The sequence below is a fragment of the Entelurus aequoreus genome, linkage group LG07 (genome assembly GCF_033978785.1).
Source record: "Entelurus aequoreus isolate RoL-2023_Sb linkage group LG07, RoL_Eaeq_v1.1, whole genome shotgun sequence".
Classification (NCBI taxonomy): domain Eukaryota; kingdom Metazoa; phylum Chordata; class Actinopteri; order Syngnathiformes; family Syngnathidae; genus Entelurus; species Entelurus aequoreus.
This window is the reverse complement of record NC_084737.1, coordinates 83360394-83382578: the sequence shown is the minus strand read 5'-3', so window position 1 is coordinate 83382578 and position 22185 is coordinate 83360394. Positions and strand designations below refer to the sequence as shown.

The window sequence follows — 22185 nt, the reverse complement described above, 5'->3', positions numbered from 1 at the left end:
TCGTATCGTTTTTCCATTTACCGTAATACACCGTTAAAAAGCAACAACCGTAGATTTTACAGTCAAAAACTGGCAGCTCAGTCAACATAATTTTGTTTACCGTAATTTCCGGACTATAAGCCGCTACTTTTTCCCCTCGTTCTGGTCCCTGCGGCTTATACAAGGGTGCGGCTTATTTACCGCCTGTTCTTCTCCGACACCGACAAAGAGGATTTCGGTGGTTTTAGTACGCAGGAGGAAGACGATGACACAATGATTAAAGACTGACTTTTCATATACCAGTAGGCTGGTTATTTTGATAACGTACAGGCGAGCAATTTGTATTACTTTGCACCGTTGTATTATTTGTACTCTGCACGAATGCTGTTCGCCATGTCAAAGATGTGAAAGTTTGATTGAATGATTGAAAGATTTATTGTTAATAAATGGGACGCTTTGCGTTCCCAAACAGTCATCTCTGTCCCGACAATCCCCTCCGTGGTAGCAGGAACCCCTATATACTACGCTAATTACACATCAAAACCCTGCGGCTTATAGTCGGGTGCGGCTTATATATGGAGCAATCTGTATTTTCCCCTAAATTTAGCTGGTGCGGCTTATAGTCAGGTGCGGCTTATAGTCCGGAAATTACGGTACTTTCACCGGAAAATATATGGAGATATATATTGAATATAGAGTTTAAGTAAAAATATATGGAGATATACTTTTTCGTCCATATCGCCCAGCCCTAGTACTGCTTGATATTGCATACATTTTAAACTTTAATTGTATCCAATATTGCAACAAATATTACAGCATATTATCATACTTTCCAAAGATGTTTTTGTGTAAATAAAAATACTTAACTTTACAGCAAACTACCCATCAAATTCATAAAAATGACAATACATTTTACGTTGTTCTTTACAGCATATTACTGTAAAGCTCTGTCAAAGTAATTTTAATGTTTTTTTTTAACGGTAAATGGAAAAACAGTAACACTTTTTTTTTTGGGGGGGGGGGGGGGGGGTCAATAAGGTGGCCACTATGTTTGACACATCAACTTATATTTATCCATGAGAGCATTTTTGTTGTAAATTGTGAGGTGTGTGTGTTAAAATCATGGTTGTTTTTACAAATGATGACAGATGAGAACAAGAGCATGTATTGTCTGTGTGATGATGTAAATGAGGTGTGCTTGTATTGTATATTAAGTATGTGTCCATGAAAGGGAAATTTATGACTTTTTTCTTAATACTTGTGTATGATTTTATTGTCATAATTTTATTGCATGATTTTTGTATCCCTTTAATTTAAGTAGCCAGGGACTGCAGATGGAAAAGAGCTATTTAGCTATAATCTGGTACAGAACATATCTGTCTTTGAGCTTCATGTTTCCGTGCATTGTCCCTTCAAATAAAGACTGAACTAAGTATTTTACTATTAAAAAAAAACCCCCAGTGTGTACTGTTTTTCCATTTTCCGTAATATATTGTCGAAACATTTTTTATTTTACAGTAAAAAACTGGTTACCAGAATCTTACTGTAAAATATACCGTTTTTTTTTTATACAGTGTTCGTAAAAAATATATATAATAATAAAATGCATATAGCAAATTCATATATTGTTTGCTGTTACAAGCGGCCCTCTGAGGGCAGCCATAACTGCCATGTGGCCCTCAAAATGACTTTGATACCCATGTTCTAAAAGAATGTAACTTTAGGGTGTTATATATTGACCATGGAATTTGGTACACAACTTTAGGGAACTGACAAGCACTTATGTAAAGCTTTTACACATGTACCAAAACTACACATGTAAAACATGGCCACCCTCAAGCCAAATGCCTTTGCAGGGGCCCGGGCTTGGAAGACTTGGAAACTAATTGTCCATAAGTAGAATAGAACTGAATGCTTTATTGTCACCAAACATTCGGGGTATGACGAAATGCGTCATTGATCATTTGTCTCATGATTATACAACTTGAAGGGGATCTGTACTACACGTCAACGAGCATGTCTTTCAAAGCGGTTGTGTATGTTACGTGCGGGTCGCATCTTACTGTGCGCTCGTTCTCCCGGGATGCAGACGGACGACTCCGGACGAAAGCGTGAGGTAGGAGATGATTTATTTATTATAAATCATAGCCAAACAGGAAACAAGCGAAAGGAAAAACTTGCCGATTGCATGGGATGCTAAGGTAACCACTCAGCTCAGGAAGCATAAACTAGGACAGTGTTTTTCAACCACTGTGCCGCAATTTGGGGTATAACATTTTTTGCAAACCAGTAATTATAGTCTGCAAATGATGTGTTGTTGTTGAGTGTCGGCAGAGTAACCGTGTACTACTCTTCCATATCAGTAGGTGGCAGCAGGTAGCTAATCGTGATCACAATTTTTCAGACGACAGCCGGAGGCAGTGTGCAGGTAAAAAGGTGTCTAATGCTTAAACTGAAAAATAAACAAAAGGTGAGTGCCCCTAAAAAAAAAAGGCATTGAAACTTAGGGAAGGCTATGCAGAACGAAACTACAACTGAACTGTCGACAAAGTGAAGAAAAACAGAATGCTGGACGACAGCAAAGACTTACAGCGTGTGGAGCAGACGGCGTTCACAAAGTACATCTGAACATGACATGACGATCAACAATTTCCCCACAAAGAAGGATAAAAACAACTGCAATATTCTTGATTGCTAAAACGAAGCAGGCGCGGGGAATATCGCTTAAAGGAAGACATGAAACTGCTACAGGAAAATACCAACAAAACAGGAAAAGCCACCAAAATAGGAGCGCAAGACAAGAAGTAAAACACTACACATAAGAAAACAGCAAAACAATCCAAATTAGTCAGGGTGTGATGTGACAGGTGGTGACAGTACACCTACTTTGAGATAAGAGCTATAGTGTTGCATGCTTAGTTATGGTTTAAAATCACATCCGACGACTTTTTATTGTCAATATTGAGTTTCATATTTTAATTTCTGCTGGTGGTGTGCCTTTGGATTTTTTCAATGAAAAAAATGCGCCTCGGCTCAAAAAAAGGTTGAAAAACACTGAACTAGGAGACAAGAAATACTAACGTAACATGTTGCATATAGCAAACAATGAAGCCAGACCGAGTGTGGCGAGCAACGTGAATAAATAGCTCTCTGATTAGTGGTCGACCACTAACCAGAGGCAGGTGAACCCAATTAATCCCCATGGAAACCAAAACAAACCCAGAGGTGCACAAAACAGGAACTAAGGGAGTCCAAAACTAACAGAACACAACTACCGTAATTTCCGGACTATAAGCCGCACCTGACTATAAGCCGCACTAGCTAAATTTAGGGGAAAATACAGATTGCTCCATAAATAAGCCGCACCCGACTATAAGCCGCAGGGTTTTGATGTGTAATTAGCGTAGTATATAGGGGTTCCTGCTACCACGGAGGGGATTGTCGGGACAGAGATGACTGTTTGGGAAGGCAAAGCGTCCCATTTATTAACAATAAATCTTTCAATCATTCAATCAAACTTTCACATCTTTGACATGGCGAACAGCATTCGTGCAGAGTACAAATAATACAACGCTGCAAAGTAATACAAAGTGCTCGCCTGTACGTTATCAAAATAACCAGCCTACCGGTATATGAAAAGTCAGTCTTTAATCATTGTGTCATCGTCTCCCTCCTGCGTACTAAAACCACCCAAATCCTCTTCGTCGGTGTCGGAGAAGAACAGGCCGTATATAAGCCGCACCCTTGTATAAGCCGCAGGGACCAGAACGAGGGGAAAAAGTAGCGGCTTATAGTCGGGAAATTACGGTAAACAAAACATGATCCGGCCCACGGATCATGACAGTGTAATGTTTGCTTCAATAAATTCACCCCAAAACAAAACTTGGTGTAGGTTCTTTTATTTTAGTCTCGCATGTTTTCTTTCTGTTTCTATGCCGTCAACTCTTCTTGATTGGATTGGACGTCCCTGCTCTCTGACACTACTTTGCCGTCCACCAGAGTCTGAGTGACCGTCACCACTTGGGTCTGGATGACCTTCTTTTTGTCGACGACCTCAATCCTGGTGAAATGAAAACGACAGAAGTCAGTCGTCATGTGCTTCTCTGCACTATTCCAAGCTTCTATTTCGAGGGTCATGGTCATATGATCTCCTACTCACTCTCCGCCCAGCAATCTCCTGTATTCCATGATCTCAGCCTCCAGTTTGACCTTGATGTCGAGGAGGACCTGGTACTGTCTTGCATCTTCAAATATGTCATTACGGAGATTAGCGAGCTGCTCCTGTAGGCTCACCAGGATCACGTTGTACTTCTCCATCTCCATGCTGCTGCGCATTTGCATGTCTCTTAAATTGGCCTTCAGACACTCTATCTGTTAAACAGGTGAAAAAAGGGGTTTGATTATTTGATTGATACATTGGTTTTTGCTTTATTACAGAAGAAAGACAGGGCAAAAGCTGCTACCAGGCTCAATTGTGACTGCAGTTCAATGTCCAATGTCTGAAACTTCTTCTTGGTTACAGAAACCACTGTGGTGGCTTCTTTGAGGGCTGTGGTACTCTCCGTCACTTTGACCTTCACCTCTGTCATCTGCACACAATATTGAAGTGTTCACACTGATACACTTCACAAACTGCTACGCCCCCAACTAATCACTTGGCCACTACCTGGGACTCGTGCCACTCTTTAGCCTCCTGCTTATTCTTCACCATGATCTTCTCATACTTCTCCCTCATCTCGTCCATTATCCTTGCCAGATCTTGGCCTTTAGGGGCGTCGACATCCACAAAGACTCCGGCCTGAGTGATCTTGACACGCATTTCATCAACTTCCTGTGGGAGGGGAAACAAACAGGGAGTGATTTCCGGAGCAAAAGCGTGTCCTCTGCATAGAGTCGAACAAACACTGAAAATGGTTATGTTTGGATGGTTGGATTGTGATGCAGTGCTACGAAACCCTTACCGCCTTATGGGTCTTCCTGAGGGTGATCAGCTCTGCGTTCAGTGTCTCGAACTCGCTCTCACAGTACATGCGACCCAGATTGGTGTCGTCCAGTATCTTACGGAGTCTTGCAGTATCACTTTCCACGGTCTGACGCATGGCCAACTCGTAGTGCATCCTATTGAGCGAAAAATAAAAACCATGAATCTCAGGAAAGTGAGACTGTTCTTTTCCAGATCTGTCACTCACTTGATCCGAAAATCGTCCGCGGCCTGTTTGGCGTTGTCTAGGTTAATGGCAAGTCGTGTATTCCCCTTGATCATGGCAAAAATCTGAAAGCAAGGACAGAGTACTTATTCGGCACTGGTGCTGAGAATCTAGACGTTTCACTTTGACAACAACCGATTCTAAAGTCAAGGAAGCGGCAGAAGCAAAACTTGGGCTAAACAGAGTAGCTCATAAAAGGACAAAGCGGGCTGTTTGTCGTTTTTGACAGTGCCACATGAAGATAGTGTAAAAGACTAAATACAAGCATCAATTGCTTTGAAAGCTGATACGAGATGCTGTAACAGATTATATAGCAAGGTCAATTAAGGGCTATTCATTTTTTATGCAAATAGAGTTATAATTTTAACATAAACAATACTGGAAGACGCTATGATGCAGTATGAAAGGATTTCAGCTTGTACAATGTGAACTACACCTTTACCATACAAGTTAAGTGGTTTTACCTTGGCTCTTAGATCTCCAACGGCGGCATTGTACTTGCTGTAGTCACTCCCTTCCATAGGGCCCCTTCTCTCGATCGTCTCCCGGATTTTGATCTCCAGGCTGCTGTTGGCCTTCTCCAGAGACCTCACGGTCTCCATGTAGCTGGCCAGGCGGTCATTCAGATGCTTCATCGCAAGTTTCTCGTTCCCGATGGCCAGCAGTCCTCCAAAGTCCTCCAAAGCGTAGTTGTTTCGATAGTCGTACATGTTCGAGACCCTGCCTCTGGATGACACGGAGATCTTGGTGCCTTCACCGCCTGCCTCGCCAGAGACACTGTGCGAGTACGACTTGTATAGCCCGCGAGGTTCCATGAATTTAGCGACATTGCATCTCATCTGGGTCTCCATGGCCAAAGTTTGATAGAGAACTGAGATAGAAGTGTTGCTTTCAAGGCAGAGGGGTTTAGTTCTGAGAGTAGAGACCGTGCAAGAGTCTTGGTTGTCTTATATAGGTACAGTTTATCCCTCTTATCACACCTCTCTTATCTATATTGCTTTTTCACCTTTAACCGTTTTATGCAGACTTTGTGCGAGTAACACCCACAGTGATGCCAACAGTCAGACAACACTAATTATGTTACCGACTGAACTTTATACGGAACATTTGTTATCATAATGGAAGATACAACTATATTGCAAAGATGCTAAAGATTGATGCACACTCACATATATTAGTCGCTTTTACGCAATGCTTTTCGATTTTTTATACCACACCTGCTTATCAGGGGAAAGGAAAGTGAAACTAAGAGGAAGTTGTACATGTTGCAAAGACTCATTTGGTGCAATTAATGAATTAAAAGAAAGCCACAAGGGCAGCAGGATTCAAGATGTTTTACAAAAAGAAGCTACAGAGACTGTTCTACAAAAAGAAGCTACACAGACAGTAATAAACAAAGTGTCACACACTACAGAGGCAGTAGAAAACGGGATTTTTTTTTTTACAAAAGCCAAACACACAGGTAAGAGGAAACAAGGTAAGTTACAACAAGAAACCGCAAGGGTAGTAGAAAACAAGGTACTCTGCAACAGTTAGTCAATAATGGAAATATAAAAATATGCATGTTTGTATCAAATAGGGTTGTCCCGATACCAATACTTTGGTACCGGTACCGGTACCAAAATGTATTTCGATACTAAATAAAGGGGACCACAAAAATGGCATTATTGTCTTTATTTTAACAAAAAAATCTTAGGTTACATTAAACATATGTTTCTTATTGCAAGTTTGTCCTTAAATAAAATAGTGAACATACAAGACAACTTGTGTATATATGTTATAGACATAATATAATATATCTGTATATCTGTATATATATTATTCTATACACATATTATGTATTCTGTACACATATTATGTATATATTGTATATACATGTATATACATGTATATATGTATATATAATATATATATATATATATATATATATATATATATATATATATATATATATATATATATATATATATATATATATATATATATATATATATATATATATATATATATTATGTATATATTTGTATATATGTTAGATTTTTTTATCACTATATTAGTCTATTTATACCTGCATTGTCCTTTCCATCCTTACACTTTCCGTCATTGTAACTGAGCTACTGTGTTGAACAATTTCCCTTGTGGATCATTAAAGTTTGTCTAAGTCTAAGTCTAAGTCTTTTATTCGTGAGTAAGCAAAAAAATGGCTCCTAATTTAGCTGCTGATGTATGCAGTAACATATTGTGTCATTTTCCATTCTATTATTTTGTCAAAATTATTAAGGACAAGTGGTAGAAAATGAATTATTAATCTACCTGTTTATTTACTGTTAATATCTCCCTACTTTCTCTTTTAACGTGTTCTATCTACACTTCTGTTAAAATGTAATAATCACTTATTCTTCTGTTGTTTGGATACTTTACATTAGTTTTGGATGATACCGCAAATGTGGGTATCGATCCGATACCAAGTAGTTACAGGATCATACAATGGTCATAATTTAAGTCCTCATGTGTCCAGGGACATACTTCCTGAGTTTATAAGCGTAATATACATTTTTTTAAATTAAAAAAGATTTTGTGATGCTAAAATATATTGACGTATTCATAGTAGTGTCGACTAGATTCGCTCCTGTACTTGGTATCATTACAGTGGATGTTAGGTGTAGATCCACCAATGGCGTTTGTTTACATTGTGACGCCAGTGAGCTACGGTGTGTAGTGAAAATTGATTAGCTATTCCTTGTCCTGCAGGTATGATACTTGTAAGAAACATACTTTATTCGTCACCATGGAGGTGAGGATTACCGTATTTTTCGGACTATAAGTCGCAGTTTTTTTCATAGTTTGGCCGGGGGTGCGACTTATACTCAGGAGCGACTTATGTGTGAAATTATTAACACATTACCGTAAAATATCAAATAATATTATTTAGCTCATTCACGTAAGAGACTAGACATATAAGATTTCATGGGATTTAGCGATTTAACGAATCTACAAGTTGTTCATCTGTGACATTCAATTTATATAGATGTAGACAAAGAGACGACATGCGGTGTCTGCAGGAAGCAAATTTTCCCTTTAATCCTTTGTGTGGATTGTGATTAATTCTTCATCTAAACAGGAAGATATGAACATCCTGTCAGTCGTCATCGCAGAATGAGCAGACATTGTACAGTAAGTAGTGTTCTGAAAATTACATCTAAAAAGTAATCAATTATAGTTACTCGTTACTTTACCAAAAAAGTAATTGAATTACTAACAAAATGACTTTTTAATAAATGTAATTAATTGCAAGGGAAAACATTTAAAATTTAATCTGGCAAATGCATTTGAAAGATGTTTGATATAAAAAGAACAAAAGACGGGGCCTGTTGCCTTGTGACATCTGACGTCATCGAGGTTTTCAACAGAGCTAGCTGTGTTTTATTAGCATTAGCAGCTATCATTGCACTCTGATACCAGCTCTTGTGAATCTTTTTACCGGATTGTGTTACCTCTGCTTAGTAAGGAGCTTGAATGTGCTTCGATGGCCGTCATATCTTCTTGTCAACAAACGGGGTATGTTTTGGATGGCAAGTTTGTTACTCCAATCATTGATTTGTCGTTCGATATTCCCGTTGTGTATGTGTGCGTATATATCTTTTTGTCAACAAACGGGGTATGTTTTGGTTGGCAAGTTTGTTACTCCAATCATTGATTTGTCGTTCGATATTCCCGTTGTGTATGTGTGCGTATATATCTTCTTGTCAACAAACGGGGTATGTTTTGGATGGCAAGTTTGTTACTCTAATCATTGATTTGTCGTTCGATATTGCCATTGTCTATGTGTGCGTATATATCTTCTTGTCAACAAACGGGGTATGTTTTGGATGGCAAGTTTGTTACTCCAACCATTGATTTGTCGTTCGATATTCCCGTTGTGTATGTGTGCGTATATATCTTCTTGTCAACAAACGGGGTATGTTTTGGATGGCAAGTTTGTTACTCTAATCATTGATTTGTCGTTCGATATTCCCGTTGTGTATGTGTGCGTATATATCTTCTTGTCAACAAACGGGGTATGTTTTGGATGGCAATTTGTTACTCCAATCATTGATTTGTCGTTCGATATTGCCGTTGTGTATGTGTGCGTATGTTGTCGTCTGCTGTGTCAAAGTGTTCCTCTTCCTATTTGATATCAAGCTCATTTTAGTGCGGTGCTGCTTGTTGCTCTCACTAAGAATGTATTCCCTGCATTGTGTTTATGCATTCTACTGGCACTTTAATGTTATAGACCAGAGGTGTCAAAGTGGTTGTCACTGAGGGCCACATCGCAGTTATGTTTGGCCCCAGAGGGCCGTTTCTAACAGTGAATATTATTATTACAACATTTTTCTGTGCATTTTATTAGTAGATTTTTTTCAAAACTAAAATGTAAAAAAAATATGGTAAATTGCAATAATTTCACCTCAAAATGTAATAAATATTACTGTAAATGGAAAAACAGTACTGCTGTTTTTATGGTAAAAAAAAAAAAGGCAGCTCAGTTTCCAGAATTTTACTGTAAAATGTACATTATTTTTTTTACTGTAAATAAAAAACCCTGCAATTTTACAGTAAAATTTTGGCACCTGAGCTGACAGTTTTTTTATTTTTATTTATTTATTTAAAAAAAAAATTGAAAATCAATACCTGTAGATTTTTCTGTGTATTACTGTAAATGCCAAAACGGCACCACAGTTTATTACGGTACAAAAAGTACTGTTTTTTGTCATTTAGAGAAAAATGCTGTAAAAACCACCATCATTTTAAAAATGTTCCCATAAAATCATATGGGAATAAAATTAAATATAAACAGATACATATATATATATATATATATATATATATATATATATATATATATATATATATATATATATATATATATATATATATATATATATATATATATATATATATATATATATATATATATATATATATATATATATATATATATGTATCTGTTTATATTTTATTTTATTTCTGATTGTTATTATTATTATTAATGTATTATTATTATTATTTTTTTTGTCTGTTTATTTAATCGATGTATTTGTAGATATTACTTTGTTTTTTTTTGTTGTTTCTTTCTTTTTTTGGGGGGGGGGTGGTATGGATGGGATATAAACTAAAATATTTTGACATTTTGGGCAGACAATAGCTATATGATTTATGTGAATATGATGTAATGGATAGGAATGTCTGATGCTGGATGTCAATAAAAATGAATAAATAAATTAATTAATTAAAAAAAAAATCATTATCATTAGTATTTATTTCTATTTAAAAAAATGGTTTGAATGTTTGATGTCATAGTTGTGCATAATTACACAATATTTAAGTTAACATAACTTGAGATTACATTGAGTACATATTTATTTTCTGCCAAAATACAAAGAAAGAATACATTTAGTAAGAACATTTTCAGTACTTTATTGTTACATATTATTTCCAGGCTTTCGAGGGCCAAATAAAATGAAGTGGCGGGCCACATCTGGCCCCAGGGCTTTGAGTTTGACACCTGTTTTATAGACGTAACTAATGTGTTAGCGTTTACATTATTCAAATGAATGCATTATTAAAACCATGGGCTGCATTTACTGATGAATTACTTGTAACCTTCATTTTTCTAATTACACCTAGTTATAATGTGTTCCTTTTAATGTTGCGGTATGTAAAACAACAACGTGCACACAGACCATATCCTGGAATGAACTTTATTGATATGTCAGAACCTCACAGTTGGACAGAGAGACAGACATAACTGGACAGAAAGAAAACTGAGGATGTCACAACAAGTGATGGTTTACAGTAAAATGGCTCTTGTATTGCTTTGAAATGTTCTAAAAACATCCATCAGCTGGCCTCTGAAGGTTAGCAGACATCTGCAGGCCAGCACGCAAACATAAATAGCAGAACGTCTTTGATGAAATAAATAAAAAAGATCATGTTAGTTTTCTTCTGGTCCAGTTTTGCATACAGTCTGCCTGCGGAGGAGTCGTTTAATTAAGCAGTCAAGCAAATCACTGCGCGGGGTTTTAGAGTCTAATAGAGTTAGTTGCTGTTTTACTAAAAAGCCACAAGTCAATTGGAGAAAAGATCCGCTTTTTACCAAACTAAACTTTTTGCTATGGTTGCTGCGAATGTTTCGTTGCGGTTTCTGGTCTTCAAAGGTTTTTGGTCTCCGTGGAGGAGGAGACCACCTTGCCGTCCACAAGGGTCTGTGTCACCGTCATCACCTTGGTCTTCACTGTTTTCTGGTCCTCAAGAGCATCCTGGAGCCTAAACAGAGAGAATAAACTCAATCAAATATCATATTTGGTCCTACTGCTAAAGTGGATCAGAAGTCTACACACTTGAAGTCTCCGCCGTCCAGCAGCCTTCTGTAGGTGGCGATCTCAGCCTCCAGCTTCATCTTTAGGTTGAGCAGAGATTCGTAGTCCTGGGTCTGCTGTTGGATGCTGTTACGAAGCTGCGTGAGTTCAGCCTCCAGGCTCAAGAGGACGGAGTTCAAGGACTCGACTTCCATGTTGTAGCGCATCTCTGTGTCCCTCAGCGTGCCTTCCAGGGATGATTTCTGCCAAAGTGGGAGTGAAGGGGTTAACAACTGTGAAGCCAGCCGGCTGATGACGGCACCATAGCGACGGGTCAGCCGTGTGTGAAGCTTATGCCAACAAAGTCCGAGTGAGGGTGCTGAGTGAGGCGTATCAGGGTGTTGAGATAAGCATGGTGTTAAGTGCGTGTTGACGAAGAGCTGCTCACCAAGCTCCTCTGGGACTCCAGCTCGATCTCCAGGGTTTGAAACTGTCTGCGCAGGTCGTTCAACTCTGTCTGGGAACTTTTCAGGGCCTCTGTGTTAGTGCTGACCTGGGTCTGCACTTCTGTCATCTGGAATCAGTAAAAGACTCCTTCAAACTCATTCAAAGACCTCATGCCGGGTTTTAACTTCTGGCGGATACTTTACCTGGGATTCATGCCATGCTTTTAGCTCCTCCTGGTTCTTCAGTGCCATCTTCTCATACTTGGCCCTTATCTCCGCCATGATCTGAGCGAGGTCCTGTCCTTTAGGAGCATCCACATCTACGTGGACTCCTGACTGGGCGATCTGGTTACGAAGCATCAATACTTCCTGGAAAAAAAATAAAGAAAGAGGGTTGTCGTGAAAGCATGTCGAGATCCTGGTTTCTTTCAAACGTAATCACGTGCTTTGTCGAGGTATGTGCGGTAAAACTGTCTGGAGCTTCTGGATTTATGGTCTTTGACCTTGTCTGCGTGGCCAAATATGGATCGGATTAGTGTTATTAAACAGCTCAACAAAACAAGAAGGAAAACAAATCATATACAGATGTTTCAGTATTGTTTCCTACAACACTTGAACGCGTCAGGAGCAGCGTTTTTGTGCTACGTTCTCATGCAAACCGATAAAGAATATGTCATGGCAACACAAAATTGAACCATAAAATAATTACAGCCAATCAGAGGCCAGAAGAAAATGAAGTAAAATGAATCATATGTTGCGTTTTTTCTAGTGACTCATTATCGACATCTATAAGCTACATTTAAACCAGTGTGGGTGGCACTGGGGGCAGGTGGGTGAAGCCCAAGGACACCATGGCGGTGACTAAGAAGGCTCTACCCGCCGAGCCACAACCCATAAGATAATCCGAATGAAAAAACATTTGGAGGGTGCCAAGTGCATACCAAAGCAACAGGGGGGGGGGGGGGGCACCGGAGCCCTTAACCGAAAAATTGTTTTGGCCAATCACAGGCCAGAAGAAAGAATTTCCTGAACGAGACACGATAAAAGACCCTTGTCGGGCATTTAGGTGATGTCTTAAAAAATGTACAGTACAGGCCAAAGGTTTGGACACACCTTCTCATTCTATGTGCGTTATTTATTTTCATGACTACCGTATTTCCTTGAATTGCCGCTGGGAATATAGTATTCGCCTGCCTAGAATTACAGCCGGGTCAAACTCGTTTCGCAAAATAATTAGCGCATGCTTGGCACTTCCGCCGGGTCAAATATGAGTCATTAAATGACTCCCGCATCCTGGTGGTAGAGGGCGCTAGTGATCCTTCTTGCGACTACCAGTACTGCAGAAGACCGGTGCTGCAGAAGAAGACAACAAGCAGCATGCGTGAGCCGCGGTCGTTTGCTTGCACTTTTACCATGGAGGATTACATATCTAAAATAAAACAGTTTTCTAAACTGGACTTTCAATCGAAGCAGGAGGTAATAATTAAAGGAATATCTCCAGAGACTTTTAAAACTGAAGAAAGATAAGGAAGACTGCCTTCGATCAGAAGCAGCTGCACATGGACTCATTTACAAGTAAAGGTAAGACCATAATAACGTTTTTTTTTTTAATTAAATGTGCTTTTCATGATAAGGTAAGCGCCGGAGTGAGAAGAGGTTTTAAAATAATTAGCGCATGCTTGCCCATCCCGCATGGTTTTGGTAACCGCAGGAGTGAGAAGAGGTTTTAAATTAATTAGCGCCCCGGCGGCTATTCAAGGAAATACGGTATTTACATTTTAGATTGTCACATCAAAACTATGAATGAACACAAATGCGGAGTTGTGTACTTAACAAAAAAAGGTGAAATAACTAAAAACAACAGTTTTAACAACAGTTAAAACAGTTTCAAATACCTGGGCGTAACCTTGGACAATAAACTCACCTTTGATCAGCACACCACGGACATTCAAAAAAAGAAGTCAACAAAGACTGTCAGCCGTCCGAGAACTTAAAGGACTATACGTTGCACCTCATCTCCTGTTATTACTTTACCAAAGCATTGTTCAACCCATCCTTCTGTACTATTCCACATGTTTTTTCACCATGCTTTCTGTAACCAACTCACACGCATTACAAACATAGCAGCTAAAATCATCGGCCTACCCACACCCAACATTTCAGATTTAATCCACAGGTCAATCACTCGACTGGCAAAAACGATAGTCCAGGATATCACTCGCCCACTACACCAATACATCATCCCACTACCATCAGGGCGCAGGTACAGAACCATCAAATTCCGGAGGGCCCGCCTCAGGAAAAGGCTGATCCCTGCAGCTATAGCCGCCCTTAACAACAGACCTGTCTGACAAGCCTATAAATGTGTTGGTCATGTATGATGTCTTTTTGTTATTTTTGTTTTGGGATGTGTAATGTCTATTGTTTAAATGTACGGCAGTGAAAATGAATTTCCCCAACGGGGACCAATAAATCTAAATCTAATGTTTTATATTCTAATTTCTTCAAAATAGCCACCCTTTGCTCTGATTACTGCTTTGCACACTCTTGGCATTCTCTCCATGAGCTTCAAGAGGTAGTCACCTGCAACGGTTTTCACTTCACAGGTGTGCTTGAAGCTCATCGAGAGAATGCCAAGAGTGTGCAATCAACAGTTTTGATGCCTTCAGTGACAATCTAAAATGTAAATAGTCACGGAAATAAAGAAAACGCATTGAATGAGGAGAAGATGTGTGCAAACTTTTGTCCGGGACTCTACATCTCAACGTTGGCCCCCAACATATGCGTGGCAAAGTAGAAAATGGCTCTATAGCCTCTAACTAATGTGATCATTCGAGCTAATCAGAGGCCAGAAGAAAGACACAAGTCCAACTGGAGTCTGCGGTTGCGCTCACATTATCGTGGTTCTTCTTGAGATGGATCAGCTCCTCCTTCAGGGTTTCGATTTCGCTCTCGAGGTTCATACGGCTCATGTTGGTGTCATCGATCACCTTCCTCAGACCAACGATATCGGCCTCCACGGATTGGCGGATGGCCAGCTCGGACTCAAATCTGAAACGGAGCAGGCCAAGGCCGACTGGTTATACTGGAAGGTCGGTAGCAATTAAGCGGCGTAGCCTCCGTCAATAATGCAGAGGTGACAAACAATAATGTGTTCATCCTCGGAGCCATTGAACAGGAGTCAGAACAGGGCGTGCCTGCAGCTGTTTGGCTTCAGGTTGCGTTCAGGTTAGTAGCAAACAAAAGAGCCTCACTTGACTCTGAAGTCATCGGCTGCCAGGCGAGCGTTGTCAATGTTGAGGATCAGGCGGGCGTTGTCCATGGTGGCATCGAACACCTGCAATGGGTTGACAAAAGAGCGATCATGTTCAGATCGGATTCTGATGCCCAGGTTAAGAATAGAGTACCATCTGCTTACATTTATAATAGTCCTGTTATTCACAAAATTGGTGTTTGTCATTTGAAGTATTGTTTATTTTAGGGATGTCCACTGTTAGAATAATTGTTTCTAAATGATCACAACAACTTTGTATTACATTGTGTTCCTGACAAGAAGACAAGAGGCTGTCTTTTGAAACCTACCAAGAGTAAGGCTCGTAAAACTGCACTGTGTAGGAGGGGGGAGCAAGGTGGTGTTCCTGTGTTCTTTCATGTATGGTAATCAACAGAAGGATGTTGTTCTGGCCCAAGGACTTCAAAGCGGAGAGAACCAAGGATCTGCCCAATTTCCAGACGAACTCTATTTGAACTATTTTACGACCTCTTCTTTTGAACTGTTTGGTAACCAAAGGCAACACTGTTTACGACCCACTTCCCCCTGAAAGCAGCTGTGGTCAGGTGGGGGGAGAGAGTCAAATAAAGAAGGAGGAGTGCAATCTTGTGGCAGAGCGTGCTGGAGATTGTAGAAGGATACGATCTCCAGGACTCTCCTCAATATATTGAGTCCAAATTGAATTCTGTCTCTGTTTAATTCTTTGCCTCTTGTCTTGTTTAATAGATGCCATCAGTGTTTGAACCTGACATCCACCGAGGACAATATGCTGAAAAATGTAAGGATGACGTTTTGTTATTAATTATTAGTTATTAGTATCTGGTTGAAAGTTGAATCATGCGTGTTACAATTTCAACTTTTTCTCTTTACGTTGTCCCTTTTTGCTCTATGTTTTTTTCCTTTAATTTTATTCCAACAATCTGCCACAAGCTAATTAAAAAACAAGTCACAAATAGCATATTGAGTTTGTGTTAGAATAATTATGTATAAGTTATCACACAACTCTTATGCTTTAAGGCCGTTGCTATAGTTATTATCCATTGTGCTCTTTTCTGCTTCGTGCAAGGGCACACAACTTGTTATCTTCCACGGCACATGAGGGGTGGCCTCGCCGCAAGATGTTTTTCTTTGTTTTAGCCCGCTAACAGCCAAGGACTTCAATTACCTCAACGAAGATAAGACGACAGCACGCAGACGAAGCAGAGACAAGGCAACCACAAGGCCCCTAGCACATTCCGTCACATATTGTGCGTACTGGAGCGGCTTTGCATGATATGTGTGACCACTCCCTTTAGAGGCAGCCTCAGTGATGTTAGCTAGGGAACTCCTGAATAAATAGAGGAGCGCGTGGGGCTTTACCTTAGAGCGTGGTGGGAGACTGTAACTGAGTGTGCAGCCTCAAAAGTTTCTCCTCATGAGCTAAATTGAACACTGTCTCTGCCTGATTCCTTGCTTCTTGTCTCGTTTAATAGATAGTTCGGTGTTTGAACCTGACAGTTTGCTAAAAAAAAGGTTTTTTTTCGTACATATTAGCTTAAAGTTATAGTACCACTGATAGTCACACACACACACTAGGTGTGACCCATCAACTTGGGGAGCAGTGAGCAGCAGTGGTGGCCACGCTCGGGAATACTTTTTGGTGATTTAACCCCCAATTCCAACCCTTGATGCTGAGTGACAAGCAGGGAGGTAATGGTCCCATTTTTATAGTCTTTGGTATGACCCGACCGGGGTTTGAACTCACGATCTACCGATCTCAGGGCGGACACTCTAACCACTAAGCCACTGAATGAATCTATTGCATGTACGGAATATGTCATAACTAGGGATGTAAAAAAAATAAATATATTTTTGAATGAATCGCAATTCTTATTTGTAAAAAAAAAAAAAAAAAAAAAAAAAAAAGATTTTAATTTCTCAAAAATCGATATTAATAAAATCAAAATTATTATTATTATATATATTTTTTTTAAATAAATCTGTCCGGTTCAGCCACTTTAGTTAATGTTTGGGTAGAATTTTATCAAACGGAGCCAGTTGCTCTTAAGTAATCAGCATCAAGGGTTGGAATTGGGGGTTAAATCACCAAAAATTATTCCCGGGCGCGGCCACCGCTGCTGCTCACTTCTCCCCTCCCCTCCCAGAGGGTGATCAAAGGTGATGGGTCAAATGCAGAGGGTAATTTCGCCACACCTAGCGTGTGTGTGTGACGATCATTGGTACTTTTAACTTTAACTATAGACATTTATCAGAGCTGTTTACCGATTTCATGGAGGAATGTACTTCTTAATCATAGAACTGGCACCCAATGTTTTGACAAAAGTATAGAATCGATTCTGAATCGAATCGTTACCCGCCAGATTCGAATCGAATCAAATAGTGTGGTGCATAAAAGAAAAGATTCCCAGCCGTGGTAATGACCCATCAACTGTAACTACTGGGATGTCAATATCTACACATTTTAGGATAGGTTAGGATTGGACTTTATTGTCATTGCACAAGTAAAATGAAACTATGTTTTCAGCACAAACCCGTTCAAGATTAGACAAACAAACGGTGTACAGGGTTATAGAACAGGAACGCTGATGGGTCGCCACGAGGCGCCCCGTAAAAGATAAGAAAAGGTAAAACGCTGAAGAAGAAGATGAGTAAAAAAATACAATCTAGAGTGGGCTCCTAAGGGGGCCTAGTCTGGAGTGGGAAAAAAACCTCCATGCCATGCACACATAAACACGTTACATTTAATCACGACAACTTGCAACAGAGGGGCGGGGAGTTGGGGCCCTGGAGGTCGACTGCTGCTATGAAGCGCTGCCAGCCGTCCATCACCCCGAGGGGAAACAAGCGGTGGTGAAGGCGTGGGGTGGGGGAGGGGGGTTGTGTGTGTATGTGCCCATTGTCTTGGGTGTGATGATGTAATGTTCATACCGGGGCCGTTCTGCATGCAAGCAAAAGTTCGAATCCAGGTGTCTTTGAGGAGGGAGGGAGGCCAAAAGGTGTCCTCGGGGTGTTTTCAGAACACAATTTACAGTAAAATTTGCCAAAGATTAAAAGGTGCAAAAACAGATGCATTAGTTTTGCCAAAGTCCCGGTGGTAAAATGCGCAAGCTAACTGCGTGTACATTTGGTTGCCATATGGCTGTTTACTTTTGGTAAGTGTACAATAGATAAAGGAAAGCGACATCCAAGAGCCAATGAGAGGCCGCCACCGAGTCAACTGCTGTCGTGTCTGCTGACAGACATAATATTTAGTGAACAGGATGGGGGCATGGGATTTGCATGAGGGTGGTGGTGATGGAGGTCAGGGTGTGCGCGTGTGTGTGTGTGTGTGTGTGTGTGTGTGTGTGTGTGTGTGTGTGTGTGTGTGTGTGTGTGTGTGTGTGTGGGCTCGGTCATGTTTGCATGGGTGATAGTTGTTGCTGACGTAAGAGTGTGTGTTTTCTCCCATGGGGGTGGAAGAAGCCGTTTGAAGGTCTGTAATCCCACCAACAGAAAAACTGGCACCGTCGGCCTTCTCATGTTTTTAGGACTATCGAGATCTAAAGGAACATGTGGTCTTTCTCATTGCATTCAACACATGTAATATTTATTTCTGTATCATTGTGTCAAATACTTCTCAAAAAACACCTTTTACTTTAAGTTTTGGGATACTATGGACTGGACTCTCACTATTATGTTAGATCCACTATGGACTGGACTCTCACTATTATGTTAGATCCACTATGGACTGGACTCTCACTATTATGTTAGATCCACTATGGACTGGACTCTCACTATTATGTTAGATCCACTATGGACTGGACTCTCACTATTATGTTAGATCCACTATGGACTGGACTCTCACTATTATGTTAGATCCACTATGGACTGGACTCTCACTATTATGTTAGATCCACTATGGACTGGACTCTCACTATTATGTTAGATCCACTATGGACTGGACTCTCACTATTATGTTAGATCCACTATGGACTGGACTCTCACTATTATGTTAGATCCACTATGGACTGGACTCTCACTATTATGTTAGATCCACTATGGACTGGACTCTCACTATTATGTTAGATCCACTATGGACTGGACTCTCACTATTATGTTGGATCCACTATGGACTGGACTCTCACTATTATGTTGGATCCACTATGGACTGGACTCTCACTATTATGTTGGATCCACTATGGACTGGACTCTCACACTATTATGTTAGATCCACTATGGACTGGACTCTCACTATTATGTTAGATCCACTATGGACTGGACTCTCACTATTATGTTAGATCCACTATGGACTGGACTCACACTATTATGTTAGATCCACTATGGACTGGACTCTCACTATTATGTTAGATCCACTATGGACTGGACTCTCACTATTATGTTAGATCCACTATGGACTGGACTCTCTCACTATTATGTTAGATCCACTATGGACTGGACTCACACTATTATGTTAGATCCACTATGGACTGGACCGCATGTGGCCCCCGGGCCTTAATTGATGTACCATTGTTTTTAAACGTAATTGTTGATTTTTTTTATATGATCTGTTATCGTTTTGAAATATGATTTGCTATTGTTATTATTTTTTTAATAATGTGCTATTTTTCTTATTAACAATTTATTTGTGCAATATAACTAAATACACTATACTGCAGGGGTCACCAACCTTTTTGAAAGCAAGAGCTACTTCTTGGGTAGTGATTAATGCGAAGGGCTACCAGTTTGATACACACTTCAATAAATTGCCAGAAATAGCCAATTTGCTCAATTTACCTTTAACTCTATGTTATTATTAATAATTAATGATATTTACACTTAATTGAACGGTTTAAAAGAGGAAAAAACACACAAAAAAATGACAATTACATTTTGAATCATAGTTTATCTTCAATTTCGACTCTTTAAAATTCAAAATTCAACCGAAAAAAAGAAGAGAAAAACTAGCTAATTCGAATCTTTTTGAAAAAATTTAAAAATTTTTTTATGGAACATCATTAGTAATTTTTTCTGAATAAGATTAATTTTAGAATTTTGATGACATGTTTTAAATAGGTTAAAATCCAATCTACACTTTGTTAGAATATATAACAAACAGGACCAAGCTATATTTCTAACAAAGACAAATCATTATTTCTTCTAGATTTTCCAGAACAAAAATTTTAAAAGAAATTCAAAAGACTTTGAAATAAGATTTAAATTTGATTCTACAGATTTTCTAGATTTGCCAGAATAATTGTTTTAAATTTTAATCGTAATAAGTTTGAAGAAATATTTCACAAATATTCTTTGTCGAAAAAACAGAAGCTAAAATGAAGAATTAAATTAAAATTTATTGATTATTCTTTACAATAAAAAAAATAAATTTACTTGAACATTGATTTAAATTGTCAGGAAAGAAGAGGAAGGAATTTAAAAGGTAAAAAGGTATATGTGTTTAAAAATCCTAAAATCATTTTTAAGGTTGTATTTTTTCTCTAAAATTGTCTTTCTGAAAGTTATAAGAAGCAAAGTAAAAAAATTCATGAATTTATTTAAACAAGTGAAGACCAAGTCTATAAAATATTTTCTTGGATTTTCAAATTCTATTTGAGTTTTGTCTCTCTTAGAATTAAAAATGTCGAGCAAAGCGAGACCAGCTTGCTAGTAAATAAATACAATTTAAAAAATAGAGGCAGCTCACTGGTAAGTGCTGCTATTTGAGCTATTTTTAGAACAGGCCAGCGGGCTACTCATCTGGTCCTTACGGGCTACCTGGTGCCCGCGGGCACCGCGTTGGTGACCCCTGCTATACTGTATATAAAGTGAGGGGGGGGGAATAGCGCTTTCGTTTGTTTTGTTTACTGTTTTCCTGTCTTCCTGTCTCTTTGACCCCTCACCATACAACATTCCTCCTTTCTACCGTTTCCGGTCCAGCCCCCCCCACCCCCAGCCAGTTGCTGGCCCAACAGAGGAAGAGGGATGGAGGGGGGGGGGGGGCATGGACCCACCGGAGTCCAATCCACTCTCTCTGTTAGGTATTCATTGCTGATTATTAACCCTGCCTTGCTCAAATCATGTATGATGACTTTGGTTTTCATTCATATATTTGACCTATGACCTCCACGTGAAGTAGACTCACCTTCTTCCTCAGGTCATCGAGGATGGCCTGGTACTTGCTGTAGTCTCTGAAGTCGGGTCCGCTCTTGGCCATGGCCTCCTTGATCTTAATCTCCAGCTTCTGGTTGGCCTGCTCCAGGCTCCTGACCGTGTCCAGGTAGTGGGCCAAGCGGTCGTTGAGGTTCTGCATGGCGAACTTCTCGTTGCCCGTGATGCTGGTGTTGCCTCCGCCGCCGCTCACCTGGATGCTGCCGGAGAAGCCCCCGGCTCCTTGGCCCATTCCCATTCCGGATCCCAGCCCTTTGCGCTCCATGGATGAGAGGTCGATGCAGGACCTGCCGGACCCGCCGTGGATGGAGTGGGCCTTGTAGGCAAAGCCCGTGGCGGGGCCCCTGCCTCCGGTGGAGGTGCGCACCGAGTAGGTGGTTTGTTGCTTGGAGGTTTGCATTGTGGCTGGAGACGCTCTTAAAGAGAGAGACAGAGAGGCTCGGGCTGGGATGGCTGAAATGGGAAGTCACAGACACAAGGCAGAACGAGGGGAAGCCGCCAAACTATATAAACCCTTTTAGGCCCTCCGGGTCCGCCCCTCAGACCACTCCTCCTCACCCTGCGGTACCTCCTCCTTTTCCACCGGCCTGAACCGCAGCACCGCTCATGCTGGTTCATGTCTTTGTCCTTTTAGAGCAGACCCGGGAAAACTATGGCCCGTGGGCCACATGCGGCCCGTTAAGTTTTTCAATCTGGCCCGCCGGACATTCCCAAATCATTATTTTTTATCTTTAAGATGGAAAGTGTAGCTGCCACACTGCAAAAAGTGAAATCTAAGTAAGATTAAATATCTCAAATAA

General features: G+C 40.0%; 2 protein-coding genes across 2 annotated transcripts; both read right to left on the bottom strand.

The window, feature by feature from the left end:
- Positions 1 to 3909: 3909 nt before the first annotated feature.
- LOC133654423 (keratin, type I cytoskeletal 18-like) lies at positions 3910 to 6037 on the bottom strand. Its single transcript, XM_062054737.1, has 7 exons — positions 5651 to 6037; positions 5169 to 5251; positions 4941 to 5097; positions 4646 to 4810; positions 4443 to 4568; positions 4139 to 4350; positions 3910 to 4039 (listed from the first exon to the last, which is right to left on the bottom strand). The coding sequence occupies exons 1-7, from the start codon at positions 6035 to 6037 to the stop codon at positions 3910 to 3912; spliced, it is 1260 nt and encodes a 419-aa protein (XP_061910721.1).
- Positions 6038 to 10911: 4874 nt separating this feature from the next.
- Positions 10912 to 21877, bottom strand: krt18a.1 (keratin 18a, tandem duplicate 1). The gene is made up of 7 exons (XM_062054649.1): positions 21360 to 21877; positions 15225 to 15307; positions 14865 to 15021; positions 12175 to 12339; positions 11973 to 12098; positions 11567 to 11787; positions 10912 to 11492 (listed from the first exon to the last, which is right to left on the bottom strand). The coding sequence occupies exons 1-7, from the start codon at positions 21783 to 21785 to the stop codon at positions 11378 to 11380; spliced, it is 1293 nt and encodes a 430-aa protein (XP_061910633.1). The 5' UTR covers positions 21786 to 21877; the 3' UTR covers positions 10912 to 11377.
- Positions 21878 to 22185: the final 308 nt, after the last annotated feature.